The sequence below is a fragment of the Oryctolagus cuniculus genome, chromosome 17 (assembly GCF_051225735.1).
Source record: "Oryctolagus cuniculus isolate XC-2025 breed Fujian yellow rabbit chromosome 17, ASM5122573v1, whole genome shotgun sequence".
NCBI lineage: Eukaryota > Metazoa > Chordata > Mammalia > Lagomorpha > Leporidae > Oryctolagus > Oryctolagus cuniculus.
The window spans coordinates 56,996,324-57,012,736 of record NC_142883.1 but is presented as its reverse complement, the minus strand read 5'-3'; the positions used below and the strand labels follow the sequence as shown (position 1 = coordinate 57,012,736).

Here is a 16,413-nt window from a genome sequence, read left to right as displayed (position 1 = left end):
TGGCCTGGGAAAGTAGTAGAAGATGGCCCAAGTCCTTGGGTCCCTGCACCCGCATGGGAGACCCAGAAGAAGTTCCTGGCTCCTGGCTTCAGATTGGCCCAGCTCCGGCTGCTGCAGCCATTTGGGGAGTAAACCAGCAGATGGAAGACCTCTCTCTCTCTGTCTGCCTCTCCTTCTCTCTCTGTGTAACTCTCACTTTCAAGTAAAATAAATAAATCTTTTAAAAAAAGAGAGAGAGAAGGAGCAGAGCAGGTGTTTGGACTAGTGGTTAAGCCACTGGCTGGGATGCCCATATCCCATACCAGAGTACCTACGTTTGACACCCAACTCCAGCTTCCTGCTGGTGCACACCCTGGGAGACAGTGGTAATGGTTCAAGTGACTGGATTTCTGCTATGCATATGGGAGACCTACATTAAGTTCTAGGCCCCCAGCTTCAGCCCTCCTCTCCCCAGCCACCTGCCACCCTGCCACAAATGTAGGGTTCTGGGGAATGAGTCAGTGGATGAGAGAGCACCAGACACGGTTAAGTGGGAGAAGCAGCAACATGGGTGGAATAAGGATAACGATGTAAGTGATGGGACATGTGTGTGTGTGTGGGGGGGGGTGGTAACAGAGGACACCTGGAGGAGGACAGCACTGTCTTCCAGTGGAAATCCCCGGGCTGCAGCCAGTCTGCAAAATCAAAGTGCCACTGCTGTCACCAAGCAGATCTGCTTTCTCATCACCGTCTCTCCTGTGGTCACTCCATTCACAGGTTCCTCCTTACTCCAGCTCCTCTAACTGGAAAATTACCAATACTTAAACCTCCTTGGATGTACTGTGGGTTCAGGGGGGTCTTGGGGAGAAGAAGGGAAGCAAGTACCAGTTGTGAGGAGAGGGGCTGTCTCTTTCAAGACAAGGAAGCAAGGCAGGGGTTGGGTTGGCTTCTCAAGGAACAGTGCTGGTCAGCCCGTCTGCCTGCATCTCAGCAGGTGCCTTCTTCTGGGGTCACCTTGACTGGGTTTTCCTGGAAGGCTAAAGTTCTCGGAGCCCCAGTGATCTGGGGAACTCTGGGTGGCCCGTTGTGTGCATAAACAAAGAGAACTCAGTTGGCCTCATTCACCTTTAGCCTGTAAGCATCCATTTTGCTCCTTTGCCTTAAAGTAGAAGAGACTAAAAACTTGACTGCTGAGAAAACACAAAACCATGAAGAGATCAGAGGAACCAATCCACTCAAGGCAATCCTGAAAGCCCTTGGGAAGGCAAAGGAAGACCAAGGTAGGTATTTAAGACACTTGGCAACCCACAAAGTCGAAATAAGCAGGGTCAGAAGAGAAGTTTGACAAAGCCCACAGTGAGTGCTCACAAAGACAGCCACCTGTAGCACAATGTGGGGTTTCTGTTCCCAGACATGACCACTGCGAATCCATTCAAGTAAATAGGTGGCATGACTAGCCAAGGGCATTATGCAGAAGAATGGACAGTTCTCTTGCTAAATAGCTATGTATATGAAGTTGTTATAACAAACTATATTCATGAGAACAGACCTGTCCCAGGAACTGGGAAACAAACTACTAGAACACAGTATGGAGAAACACATCTGAGGCAGTAGGAATCAGGATTTCACTTTAAGAGGGTGGCTTATCTGACTATCCATCTGAATAAAAGAAAAAAACCCTACCTTATGCCACGTTCAAAAACACATCTCAAGTGTATTAACATGTATAAGATGAGTGTATGAAATACGTTATTACAAATACTAAAAGAAGAAAAAAAATTCCAGCTTTTGGGTAGAAGGTGCCTGAGGGGTTACAGGAAATACGTGCATGTGGTGAATTGTTTAATGACAGACTCAACGTGAACAGCACTGCAAGAAAAATGGAATCTGGGAAGCACCTGTAGTGCACCAGATAGAAACAAGTGTACCATCCCTAATATATGAACTGGTACTTAGAACAACAGACATTTGGTCCAACTGCCTATAGCAAGAGGCAGCTCACACAACTGAGAAGGCCAACATGGAGACAGTCTAACAAATACATGACAATGATACTCATCACATAATACTCGGGGAAGACAAAATCACAACGAGATCGGCTTTTATCCCTCTTGTAGGCTGTCAAAAACCAGACAGGAACAACATATATTACAGGTAAAGATGGAAGAAAATGTAATGTTAGAATAGCTGGTGGGGACCTGAATTACAATTTCAGAGAGGTAAATTGTTAATAATTACTAACATTTTTAAATGAATGCATAGATACTGATACAAAAATATAATTTTTGGAAATCTATCCCTTAGAAAAAATTACCAGAGTTATAACGAGATACACACACACACACACACACACACACTATAAGTATCATTTTGGGATAAATAATAAAACAAAATAAAACAAAACAGCCCAATAGGAAAACAGCTAAAGAAGTCATAAATACATAAACAATCACGTGACAGTAATGATGAAGACACACTCTAAGAAAGGGGGACTGATGTGACTGTCACTGTGTGAGCATCATAGAACAGACCCACGAAATGAAAATGGCTATGATATCACACTGCAACATAACTTTATGGAACCACAACAGTACATGCAACCCATCACTGACTGAAATATGACTGTATGTGTATGTGTATGTGTATGTGTGTGTGTGTGTGTGTGTGCATCCATTCCTATTAAGAAATATTCACTCTGGGACCGGTGCCATAGCTCACTTGGTTAATCCTCCGCCTGTGGCACTGGCATCCCATATGGGCACCGGTTCTAGTCCTGGTTGCTCCTCTTCCAGTCCAGCTCTCTGCTGTGGCCTGGGAGGGCAGTGAAGGATGGTCCAAGAGCTTGGTCCCCTGCACCCACATGGGAGACCAGGAGGAAGCACCTGGCTCCTGGCTTCAGATGGACATAGCTCCGGCCGTGGAGGCCATTTGGGGGGTAAACCAACAGAAGGAAGTCCTTTCTCTCTCTCTCTAACTCTGTCAAATAATAAAATTTTAAAAAATTTAATATTCACTTTATGAAATAGACTAAGTTACATCTACAGCTACCAACCTGGAGAGGTATCCAGTATGCAGTGTTCACTGAGAAAAGTGGAAGGAAAATATAAGCACCATGACTGTTTTATTAAAAACAAGTACACAAGTAACTAGGAAAACGCTACAGATGAGTGTATGCTTGTGTGATTATGAAGAAAGGTGTGGAGGCTACATTACTGGTTCTAACACTGGTTTCCCTACCCATGCAATTTTTATGACTACTTAGCATGAAACATGGTACATCGTTATAACAAATTTTAATAATTATTGGGAAGGAGAGATATGGGTCATCTTGTCTGGAACTCCAGGGATTGCTAAGCAGGAAGGGACAGAATTATTGGTGTTTTCTTTGATATACTATTGTAATTTGTCACTGGTTATGAATGAACATGTATTACTTTTGTAATCTTTGAAGAACTGAATATGGTTTTTTGGCACAATGGCAAATATAAGAGGCTATCAAACAATGTATAAGGTTATCGAACATTTAATATATTTAGATATTCACATTCAACATCTCTTAATTTTACCTTCTACTACCTATTGTAAAAATAATTTTTTTTAAAAAAAGATTCTTTACTGAAGAACATAGGTCCATGGTAGATACACAAAATACAGAAAATAAATTAGCAGGATAGAAGTACAATACTACAGGAAGGGTACACAATAGGTAAACTTGATGTTTACACAGGGTGTCAAACGAGAGTGAATCCTGGACCTGAAGAACAGGTCTCACTTTGCTCGGCTCCACAATGCTGTAAGTTGGGAGACGACGGATTCTTTAAATGTCTTTCAGTGTTCCTAGCTACAGAGGGAAGTTTAACTGATTCTCAAAGTCACCTGCGTGCAAGGTCACAGCCACCTGCACAGGCAACAGACAAACCCATGAGACCAGAGGGCCAGAGATGTTCCTTTAAAACGGCATGTGATCGAGACGACAGAGGCCTGCAATAGTTCTAGAAATGTGACATTTTTGTTCTCTGGGGCTCAATTTTATTCCCTGGGTTTCTGAGGAAACCCAAACTGACACACATGCATGTAAACAGATGCATATGTATCCAGAGTACCATGAATGGTGCGTTGCTAAGTCCTTTAGATTGTGGGAAAAGTCAGTGGGAAACACTGGAAGGAAGAACAGATTTCAGAATAACACCCTCTCTCTTAAAAGTGCCTTTCTTTTCTGAGACTATCTCCATGGCTGGCATTTCAACTTTATATGTAAGTGCCTTCCAGGAGGCACAAGATTGATAAGGGGACTTAGGAGATAGCAAAGGATCAACAAGACAAGAAACAAGATGAGTCAAGGCTCATCTATGGTCTAGAGTTGCAACTATCCTGTGTGGCCCATTCTTGGAGACTCAGACAACTTACAATATCTTCCCACAGGGGCCTGCATTGTGGTGTAGTGGGTTAAGCCGCCACCTGCATTGACGGCATCCCACTAGGGCATGGGTTTAAGTCCCGGCTTCTCCACTTCCTATCCAGCTTCCTGCCAATGTGCCTGGGAAAGCAGTGGAGGTGCTTAGGCCCTAAGTGCTTAGGCCCCTGCCAGCCACGGGGGAGACCTGGAAGAAGCTCCTGGCTCCTACATTCAGCTTGGTCTAGCCCAGGCTATTATGGCCATTTGGAGAGTGAGCCAATGGATGGACTATCTCTGTCTGTCTTTCTGTCTCTCTTCCCCTCTTCCCTCCTCCCTCCCTCCCTCTGTAACTCTGCCTTTCAAATAAATAAAATAAATCTTAAAAAAAAAAAAAAAAGCAAGCAAGCTTCCCACAGAAACAAAGGCCACACTGTCTCTTTGCGCACCATGCAGGAACAACAACGATAATCCAATGCTGCCTCCCTGTCTAGGTCACTGTCACATCTCTCACCCTGGTAGGCAAGCAAGCACACTTGCGAACACTAGTACAGCTAGAGGTTCCTGAAGAGTTTTGAGAACTCCAGTGAGCAAACGGGAAATTCCTGGGGACTCCCCCGGGGTCCCAGGAGGGAGGAGCAAAGAGGGCGGGTACCCTGCAAATCTCCACTCTGTTGGCAGCCTCCTCCATCTCTTCCCTGAGGGCATCAGCTTTGGCACCCGCAGGCTGTAAGCTGCTGGACAAACCTGAAGACTTGGAAGTCTGCTGCCACCTGATGGAAAAGAGGAGAAAAAGAGGAAAGATGAGAGACAGGTAGAGCTCTAGGGATACTGACAGAATGCTGAGAAAACCCCTGGCTACAAACACCACCCGGGGAGGGGCTACACATCCTGGCTTGAAAGAAACGGTAATGAAGGACTATCAAGTTACCAAGCACCAGGCAGGGAGAAAGGGGCTCCAGTTCTACACAGCAGCTGTCACTGGAGCTGAGGGTCAGCGGCACCTTCAGGCGGGACAAGCATCCCCCTGCTTGCCACCCTCTTCCCAATGCTAAGGCCAAATGACAACTGATCACCACTGCTGACTTTTTAGAATTAATGTGATTTTGGTATGAGTGGCACAGTGGTTAGAACCCCACCTGGAATGCCTGCAGTGTATACTGGAAGGCTTGGTTCCAAGTCTCGCCTCTGCTCTTGACTGTGGCTTTCAGCTAACCTGCACTACTAGGGGCAGTGGTGATGGCTCAAGTACTTGGGTCCCTGCCACCCATAGGGGAGACCCAGAGTGAGTTCCTGGCTCCTGGTTTTAGCCTGGCTTAGACCCAGCTGATGTGGGCATTTGGGGAATGAACCAACAGATGGAAGATCTCTGTCAGTCTTGTCTCTCTGTCTGTCTCCCTGGCTTCAAATAAAAATGACAATAAAATTTTTTTAAATTAATTAAAATTAATGTTACTTTAAATCGACACATTACAATTGTATACATTGATGGAGTACAATTTGATGTATTGATTTAAGCATAATAATTACATCAAGGTAATTAACATACTCATGACTTCCTTGTTTTTTGTGGTAAGACATCTGAAATGTAGTCAGGCTGACCAGAGTTAATAAAAACACATTATAAACTTCAAAATAACTACTGCTGGATCTAAGTGCAGTCTCTGTCATTCAGTTTTCCTGTGGAAACTCACCTTCTTGGCTAAAGCCAATAATGTATGCTGAGAACATACACCCTAAGATTAAAAACAAACTTGAAAGCAGAAGCCTCCACTGGTGAGCACAAAGCAACTTCTTATCAACACCTGGATACATCATTTGTATTTCCTTCAAAGTTCATTTTTGAGGTTAGAACAGTGCCTTTCTGAGGAAGCCACTCAGAATACCTTTTAGGGGGAAGCACAAATATTTCTGGTTGCTCTGTCATCATCAGGGGATTTCCGAAAGCAGGCAGGAAAGAAGGGCCTAATGACGCCAGGCGAGAAGTAGTTAGAGAAGGGTTCAGGCCGGCGCTGCGGCTCACTAGGCTAATCCTCCGCCTTGCAGCGCCAGCACACCGGGTTCTAGTCCCAGTTGGGGCGCTGGATCCTGTCCCAGTTGCCCCTCTTCCAGGCCAGCTCTCTGCTGTGGCCAGGGAGTGCAGTGGAGGATGGCCCAAGTGCTTGGGCCCTGCACCCCATGGGAGACCAGGATAAGTACCTGGCTCCTGCCATCGGATCAGCGCGGTGCGCCGGCTGCAGCGGCCATTGGAGGGTGAACCAACGGCAAAGGAAGACCTTTCTCTCTGTCTCTCTCACTGTCCACTCTGCCTGTCAAAAAAAAAAAAAAAAAAAAAAAAAAAAAGAGAGAGAGAGAGAGAGAGAAGGGTTCAGGGCAAGCATTTGGTACAGCAGTTCTGTTGCCACTTGGGGCGCCTACATTCCACACTGGAATGCCTGGCTTCAAGTCTTGCGGCTCCACTTCCAATTTCAGCTTCCTGCCAATGTGTGCCCTCAAGTACTTAGGTCCTTGGCACCTGTATGGGAAATCTGTGAGTTCTAAGATCTTAGCTTTGGGCTGGCCCAGACCCAGCTGTTGCAGGCGTTTGGGGGAGTGAACCAGCAGATGGGAGGTCTCTTTTTGCTGTCTTTGAAATAAAGTAAGTAAGTAATCTTTAAAAATAAAGTGGGACTTGGCAGTGGGTTCTTCCCCGATTGAGTCTGAACTGAATGGCTTCTAGGGCCAGGCAGGAGGAAATAAGTCAAATAGACCATTATCTTAAAAACGAATCCACTTCATCCTTTATTATCTCCTACTTGTAATAGAGACATGAGCTATAACAGCATTTCTTGGCTCTAAGAAAAACAGTACGTCTTCAGGATGACAAATGGCAGTCAAAGCCTGGCTTCAGTTTTGGGAAATGTGGAGGGAGGCAGAGAAGCTGGGGAACTGGGGTGGGGGTACAGCCCTATCTAAGAGGCATAGCTGCCCAGGGAGGTAGGAGTAGGGGCCACGAGTTACCAGATATCTCAAGTGACAAGAGAGGCTGGAGGTCAGTGTGCGGCACTCAGTTAAGACCCAGCTTGGGATGCCTGCATTTCATATCCAAGTGCTTAGAGTCCTGGCTCTGCTTTTGATCCCAGCTTCTTGCTAACGTGCCCCCTGGAAGACAGCAGGTGATGGCTCAAATGTTTGGGTCCCTGCCACTCACATGGGAGAGTGACCAGGGTTAAGTTCTGGCCTACTAGCTTCAGCCAGCCCTGACTGTTGCAGGCAAACACTTGGGGAGTGAAATACTTGGGATGAAAAACCTGCCTCTATCTTTTTGCCTTTCAAATTATAAAGGAGGGGAGGGGTAGGGGAGAGGAAGAGAGAGAGAGAGACAAAAGGCTGGAAATTTTCAGGTGAACTCTCTTGATGAAATGTGGCAACAGATTCAACAATTCTAAATGCTTTGTAGGCCAGTAGTGTCTACATCAAACAAGGTGACTCCCCAGGTTCTCCTTGGGTCTCAGACCATAAGTCTAAAATAGAGGCAAAAAGTAGAATATCATCCTCACCTTGAGAATCAAGAACCTAATCACTAGATGTTTTCTCAGTTTTTTTTTTTTTTCTCTTTCATTATCCACAATAAAAACAGACGCAGGCAAGGCTCTATGACACAAGTGAAACTGAAGATAGCTTTGTTATTAGGAAAAAGTAGTAGCAAAAGAAAAGGATTCTCTGTCACTGAAATAATGCAACCATAGGAAAAGTACTTTAAAAAGGCCTTGGGGAGTCCAGAAATTGAGCAACAGCTGCCCAAGTCCTGGCTCCGTGCATGGCAAACAAACTCCTGTATTCTTAGCACCCCGAGTGCTTGTTAGACTCAGGGACAGTCCCCTCCTGGCTGTACACTGACCAGGTGTCATTGGCCTAAGGCACTATTTGATCGGAAGGAACTGGGATTGGGTTTGGAGACATCTTTGGTGGCAATCCGTGCACGATGATGTGATGTAGTCTTTTTCGGTGCTAAATTGGCTTTTACCTTTCTGTTGCTGGAAAGCGGTCCCTGCCTTAAGGGATTGCTTTGAAACTTGATATACTCATTTTATAACTTGGTTACGTTTCAAGGTGAATAACCTTAGAAAGCAGTTTTGTCTGTTCTCGCCTCTCTGGTTGGTATTTTCACAGGTCTCAGTTACCCTGTGTGGGGTCTGGATTAGCCCCTCGTGGGTTTTGGTGAGTTTGGCCTTTGGGGGTCCTGAAAGAGGTGAAGTTCCCCCAGACAGAGGTGGGACAGAGCTTGGTGCTCTGAATTGACCCCTGTGGAAAGCTGGGGTCTGGATGAGGTACACTCTGGGATCTGTTATCTATGTCTCCGGTCTCATGATTTGTGTTCTCTGTGTTGTGCTCATAATATTTTCTTGTTTAAGATTTATTTATTTATTTGAAAGAGTTAGAGAGAGATAGAAAGAGAATCTTCCATCCATTGGTTCACTCCCCCAAATGGCCACAACAGATAGGGGTGGACCATGCTGAAGCCAGGAGTTTCATCCAGGTCTCCCATGTGGACACAGGGGCCCAGATTGGGGCCATCTTCTGCTGCTTTTCCCAGGCACACTAGCAGTGAAGCTGGATTGCAAGTGGAGCAGCTGGGACTTGAACCGGCACCCCTATGGGATGCTGGCATCACAGAGGGTGGCTTTACCCACTTTGCCACAATGCTAGCTCCTCACACTAATTTTTGTGGAGAACTGATATGTACATGTTATTTCTGTATCCATGTAGCAAAATCCCTCAAATAATTCTATTTTTGATTGGCTTATGGAAAAACGAGCACTCACATAGATTAGACTTAAATTCTCCCAAATATCTTTTGATTCACATGACATAAATACATCTCTGGTAGAGAAGTGGCTTTAAATTTTTCAGTATAAACAAAATAAAGATTTTTCAAGTCACTAACATATTTGGGCCTGGGTTTGCTGGCCAACTAAAACACATACTTATTTTTCTTAGATATTTAAAATCGTAAGTGTAATTTTGACCTAAGAACAAACAAAACAGGTGAAGGTATAGTACAATGTTCACTGCTACCTATGTATAAAGCACAACTGTTTCTAGAGTTTTTCATTGACAACAAAATGACTTAAATGAACAACCATGCCTGTCTAATATTTCAGCTTAAGTAACCTGATTGATTTTTTAAAGGTTATCTGACATCACTTGTTTAAATTTTTCATTTTATTTATTTATTTATTTATTTATTTGACAGGCAGAGTGGACAGTGAGAGAGAGAGAGAGAGAGAGAGAGAGACAGAGAGAGACAGAGAGAAAGGTCTTCCTTTGCCGTTGGTTCACCCTCCAATGGCTGCCGCGGCCAGCACGCTGCGACTGGCGCACCGCGCTGATCCGATGGCAGGAGCCAGGTGCTTCTCCTGGTCTCCCATGGGGTGCAGGGCCCTAGCACTTGGGCCATCCTCCACTGCACTCCCAGGCCATAGCAGAGAGCTGGCCTGGAAGACGTGCAACCGGGACAGAATCTGGTACCCCGACCAGGACTAGAACCCGGTGTGCCGGCGCCGCAAGGCGGAGGATTAGCCTACTGAGCCACGGCGCCGGCCAAGTAACCTGATTGTTAAAAACAAACTGGGTAAATGTGAAAGAGATAAATATTTCTAAAAACCAATTCATGAACTCTTGGCTTCTTAAATTCTATAAAAGGCATTGGGCCTACTAACAAATATGTTTTCATGAATTGCTGATACATGACAGTTCAAATTGTTCTAAAGGTTTCCAGTAGAAGTTATCAAGAGTAAGAAATAATGCTAATCAGGGCTGGTGCTGCGGCGTAGCAGGTAAAGCCACCTGCAGCATCAGTATCCCATATGGGTGCTCATTCAAGTCCTGGCTGCTGTACTTCTGATCCAGCTCCCTGTTAATGCACCTGGGGAAGCAGAGGAAGATGGCCCAAGTGCTTGGGTCCCTGAACCCATGTGGGAGACCCAGAAGAAGCACCTGGCTCCTGACTTCAGATCAGTCCAGACTTGGCCATTGGGGCCATTTAAGGAGTGAATCAGCAGATGGAAGACCTCTGTGTCTGTCTGTCTGTCTGTCTAACTCTTTCAAATAAATAACATAAACCTTAAAAAAATGTTAACATATGGTCATTGAAATTGGGGAAGAGGGCAGAAAACAACTCAGTGAGGGAGTAAGACATTTTTGATAAGTGAAGCTATGGGATAGGGAAGATGTGTTTGATTAAGGGAAAAGAGAATAATTTTTGTCCTAAAGTAAAATTACTGGTATTCCACAAGGAGAAGGAGAAAAATGAAAGGACAAATAAAAAGAAATATAAGAAGACTGTAGAAGGTTTGAGGAAGACAAATCTTGTGTGAGATCAGGTTGGCTACAATTATAAAAGAATTTTTTACAGCACATTCTACAAAGTGAACGTTAGCATCAAAGGCACACTGGCATGAAACTAGAGTCTGGTCCCCTGTGTTAAAGCAATGAAATTTTCCTAAAATGTTGATATGTTGGTAAAAATTTGTAAGATGTTTTTGATATTTAATTTTGAAGTCTTTGTAAAACTTTTTTCAACTATATTGTGAACTGTGGCTTTTCCTTTTAACAGTTTCTGCTCAATTAGTGACCCTCTTTAGCAACTTTCCAGTTTGCTCCCTATAAGCTCTTTTCTCTAGTTCTGATTCTGTTATGACTTGAAACTAAAAATGTTTATGTTAGAAGCCTGAGATAGGGGGCCTGCGTTGTGGTGCAATGGGTTAAACTGTGGCCCGCCCAGAGCTGTGTCGCAGTGGGTTAACGCCCTGGCCTGAAGCACTGGCATCCCGCATAGGTGACGGTTCTAGTCCCGGCTGCTCCTCTTCCAATCCAGCTCTCTGCTATGGCCTGGGAAAGCAGTAGAGGATGCCCCAAGTCCTTGGGTCCCTGCACCCATGTGGGAGACTTGGAAGAAGCTCCTGGCTCCTGGCTAAGGATCAGCGCAGCTCCAACCGTTGCGGCCATCTGGGGAGTGAACCATCAGACGGAAGACTTCTCTCTCTCTGCCTCTCCTCTCTCTGTGTAACTGTTTCAAATAAATAAATAAATCTTTTAAAAAAAATAAACAAACTGGCCTGCAGTGCCCAGCATCCCCTTATGAGCACCAGTTTGCATCCCAGCCTCTCCACTTCTGATATAGCTCCTTGACAATGAGCCTGGGAAAGCAGCATAAGACAGTCCAAGTGCTTGGCCCCTGCCATCTATGTGAGAGACCCTGATGGAGTTCCAGGTGTCTGGTTTCAGCCTGGCCCAGCTCCAGCAGTTGAAGCCATATGGGGAATGATTTCGTGGATGGAAGCTCTCTCTCTCCATCTCTTCCTCTTTCTCTGTAAATATTCTGCCTTTCAAATAAATAAATCTTTTTTTTTTCTTTTTAAAGAATCCTAAGATAGCAGGATAACTTGATTCTTTACTAGTGGCTTATCCTGATTTATCTAAATTATTCCATGTAATCACATGATTTCGTGTGTTTTGATTGTTTCTAAGAGTTCAGTGTTCTTCTATTAAGGATTTTTCTTTGACTTTTGGTAACTGACCAAGGAAGCAAAGATTTTGTTTTATTAAGACAGTCACTTGTGATCTCTGTTAACTTTGTCAGGTTCTTTTGCCTGGGAAAGCTGAGAGTCTTACAACAGTCAAGATTATTTTTGGACAAATATTTATTTTGAAACTTTGTAACTCTGGTTAAATCTGGTCTATAACCCTGGTTTATATACCTTGACCTAGAATACTGCTTTGACCACATGTTTTAAATCTTTGACATCTTTGCAGGCTTCCTCAAGATCAAAGTTCTAAATCAAGTTTTTTTCAATATTTATTTTAAAGATAGTTTTATACATACATACATACATACATACATATATATAGAGAGAGAGACAGACAGAGACAGACAGACAGACATATCTTCCATCTTCTAGTTCACTCCACAAGTGGCCACAAAAGGAGGGGCTGGGCCAGGATGAAACAAGGAGCCTGGAACTCCACCTAGGTCTCCCATGAGGGTGGCAGGGGTCCAAGTACTTGGGCTATCCTCCACTGCTTTCTGAGGCACATTAGCAGAGAGCTGAGTTGAAAGTAGAGAACCAAGACTCAAATTAGCACTCATTTAGGATGCTGGCATAGCAGGCAGTTGGCTTACCCCACTGTGCCACAACGCAGGCCCTTATTATTTTTGCTTAAATATTTGTTTGTCTATTTGAAAGGCTGAGTGAGTGAGAAGGAGAGGGAGAGACAGACCGACAAACAGACATCTTCCATCTGCTAGTTCACTCCACAAATAGCTGTGATGGTTCGAGATGGCCTGGCCAAAGCAAGGAGCCAGGAACACCACTCGGGTCTCCCACATGGGTGTCAGCTGGGCCATCATCTGCTGCTTTCACAAGTGCATTAGAAGGGAGCTGGATGAGTGGCAGAGCAGCCGGGTCTTGAACCATCACCTGATATGGCATGCCAGCATCAGAAACAGCAGCTCAAAAGGCTACACCACAATGCTGGCCCCTAAATCACATCTTCTGAGTCAGCTGCATCAGCAGCAAACTGCACAGGACGCAAGTAGCTGGGACTTGAACCAGGCACTCTCATATGGGATGTGGGTGTCCCAAGTGGCAACTGAAATCACTGTGCCAATCACTCACCCTTGGTGCCACACTTTTAAGTCCTGCTTATGTGTTGCTGAAGTAAACATTCTATTAATTATATGACATTTATAATAGCCTGGTGTTCCTGGTGGGAGTTTATCAGTCATCATTGTTGCTTCAATATAAAAGAGATCCTGGGGCCGGCACTGTGGCATAGTAGGTACTGCAGCGTAGTAGGCTAAGGCTTAGTACTACTAAGCGCAGTAGGCTTAAATGAACAGTGCAGGCATCCCATAGACACCAGTTCATGTCCCGGCTGCTCCACTTCTGATCCAGCTCTCTGCTGATGGCCTGGGAAAGCAGTGGAAGATGGCCCAAGTCCTTGAGCCCCTGCACCCGTGTGGAAGACATGGAAGAAGCGCCTGGCTCCTGGCTTTGGATCAGCTCAGCTCCAGCAGTTGCAGCCATTTAGGGAGTGAACCAGCTGATGGAAGACCTTTCTCTCTGTATCTCCCTTTCTCTGCCTGTAACTCTACCTCTGAAATAAAGAAATCATTCTTAAAAAAAAAAAAAAAAAAAAAGGAAAGAGAAATCCTAGGGGCCTATCACAAATGGAGACTGCCCGTCCTGTCAGAGGCCCAGAGATCTGAGAGGATGGAATAGTTTGTGAAAGCCTACTGTGCTTTCAAAATGCTGCACACTGTGAAAAAAAAACTAAACTTCCCTGAGAATTGTTGAACTGCTATCTAAATATGAATTGTGGTGATTTTAAGTCTTTAGTCATTCACAGTTTTTTCTGGAAATATTTAGAATCAGAAAAGACTCTAACAAGTATTTGTAAATGTAGGTTTCTGACAAAAGATCAGTGGACCAACATCATCTAGAACTCTGATACAAGGTGATGGACCCGTGAAACTGCTAGTGGAGATCTAATGAGACCAGCAGCAATCACAGGACGCTCGATGAACTGGTGAAATTTGTGGGTGTGCCTTTTAGTTAAGACACTGTTGGTTTTGCACTTAAATGTCTTGCCTACCAGACTTCAGGAATTTTTTCTTGCAATTTCTAAGGTTTATAACACTTTGCTTTCGTAAACAAAAATGAAAACATTTATCCTTTCTTCCTACTGAATTCCTCTAAAATTCAAAAACTACTTATGACTATTTTTGTTTTACATGGAAATGTGACTACTTGCATATATTCAGAAACTGTTCTCTTTATTATAGAATACAATTTAAGACATTGGTATATCTAAAAATATACACCGAATACCTGATTCATAGGCTTATATTTACTAAATAAACTGTCACGTCCCAGTAGATCTTCAAACTTCAAAAGATTAGGTGATACAGCTAAAAAAAAAATGTAAGCCTACCTTGGTTAGGTTTCCTAACTTCAGAGTCTTCTAAATCTGAGATTACTATATGGCAAATCAACTTTCTTTGCCCTACTTAAGCAGTCAACCACAAAACACATGCTAATAGACTGTGACTCTGTTCATTGTTTTTAAGACACAAACTTGATTTGTTATGCTCCTGTTGGTTTAGTTTTGTATTTTCCTTCTTGAATTTTATACCTGTTGCCTGTGAGAATTCTATAGAAGTCCAACTCCCAGCAAGATGATTCTGGCCCAGCACACTGATGGGATGACTGTCACCCACAAAACTGATAACCTTAAATTTAGTAAAGGACTCCAGATAAAATTAGCCTAAAAACCCCTGCTTCTAAAACTCCCTATGTCCAAATGTGACTGAAAGGGTTTCTGACACTGACTCTTGGTTGTCAACACACTCCCCAACTCTCACCCCAGCATGGAACTGGATCAGACTAGCAACCAGGATAGATCCACTCTGGCAATGAAAGACAAACAGAACCCAGCTACATGATGACTGACCAGTGGTGTCTTCTAAAAAACTGATGACAAGGGGGGAATTTAAAAGTTAAGATGGAGTCGGGGCCGACACTGTGGTATAGTGGGTAAAGCCACCACCTGCAGTGTCAGCATCCCATATGGGCACAGGTTCGCGTCTTGGCTGTTCCACTTCCAACCCAGCTCTCTGCTATTGCCTGCGAAAGCAGTAGAGGGTGGTCCAAGTCCTTGGGCCCCTGCACCTGCGTGGGAGACTTGGAGGAAGCCCCAGGCTCCTGGCTTCGGACTGGTGCAGCCATGGCCATTGCAGCCAATTGGGGGGTGAACCAGCAGATGGAAGACCTCTCTCTCTCTGTGCCTCTCCTTCCCTCTCTGTGTAACTCTGATTTTCAAATAAATAAATCTTAAAAAAAAAAAGTTAAAATGGAGTCACTAGTGTCAGCCCTAAACTAAAATATAAAAAGCTGTTAGGTTAAGAAGAAAAGAGTTCCTACTCATGACTCCCAAAAGAATCCTGAAGGGCCACCATTTCAAAAGACAGGTGCTAACTAGACAGGATGCCCGGTGTCCTCACACCTCATGCTAGAATCTATACACAGGCCCCACACTGGGATTGCCAGGCCTGAGAAACCCCTTTGAATCCTTTATACACAAAAGGCAAGAATTTCAGACTGAGAATGTTGACTCAGAAATCTGGGCAAAATCAAAGTCTCAGTGGAATTCTTTTCAAAGGACATCAAGGCTGAGCAACTTCTCTGAGAACAATGGCAGCCACCTGTGATGGACTGCAGGGGATGGAGTAGTCCACTCTTGGCCAGCCCAGCAGCTCACTGTGTGCTGCCTCCCTGAAACAGGGAGGTTACTGGCTCAATTTTGGCCAACTGGGGAAAATACCAAGCTGTAGTGACATGGGGTAGGCAGGTAGTTAGTTTAGGTCTGGGGAGCTGGAAGTCGCTGCAAGCCCCTATATATAACTGCATCCTCCTACTTGTCAACCAAAACACCCTCTTTTCCCTGCTGCATCCAGGACCTAGGGGCAAGGTATGACAAAATGGATACTGAGCTCCATGTGGGACTCGTGGAAGTGCCACACAATTCCCAGGCAGCACCACCCTCTGTTAGGTAGGAAGTTAGAAATTAGCCATTGTGTACAAAGCACCTGTAGAAGCTCACCTGGAAGCACCCCGGGATTTTACATTTCCAAGTCCCAGACCCCAGTAACCGTGCAGGTGGTCCCAGCCTTTCCTCCGGGGAAAGCTCCCCAGAAGAATCCCCTCTGCTCAGCACCAAATGGGCTACCTGGCCTGATAACATTGAGCAATAGAACTGCTACATCCTTCCTCCAAGGTAGGCGTGACACCCTAGATGAAGCTCCCCCTGCCCAGTGCCAGGTGGGCCCCCAGTCTGATAGCACTGAGTAGTGAACCCTTGGGAGAAATTCCACCTGATTCACAGGAGGAGGAGGAAGAGAATATTCATGCTATGTTCATTGCAGTGGAAAGTAGCTGGAAGGACTGCTACCCACCCCCCCAACACACTCAAGAAAGAAGGGTACTGAAGTAGAGCCC

General features: G+C 44.7%; 1 protein-coding gene across 10 annotated transcripts in view; it reads right to left on the bottom strand.

Annotated features, from left to right (window-relative positions):
- ARHGAP44 (Rho GTPase activating protein 44) overlaps positions 1-16,413 on the bottom strand; it is a 188,382-nt gene that overhangs the window by 47,385 nt on the left and 124,584 nt on the right. For 9 of the 10 annotated variants that reach the window (XM_008270707.5, XM_051825171.3, XM_051825168.3 and 6 more), the window contains exon 7: positions 5,028-5,145. The exons of the other annotated variant lie outside the window; for it this stretch is intronic. In XM_008270707.5, the coding sequence (XP_008268929.1) occupies positions 5,028-5,145 (118 nt within the window). The remainder of the gene's footprint in view (positions 1-5,027; positions 5,146-16,413) is intronic. 10 annotated transcript variants of the gene reach the window in all.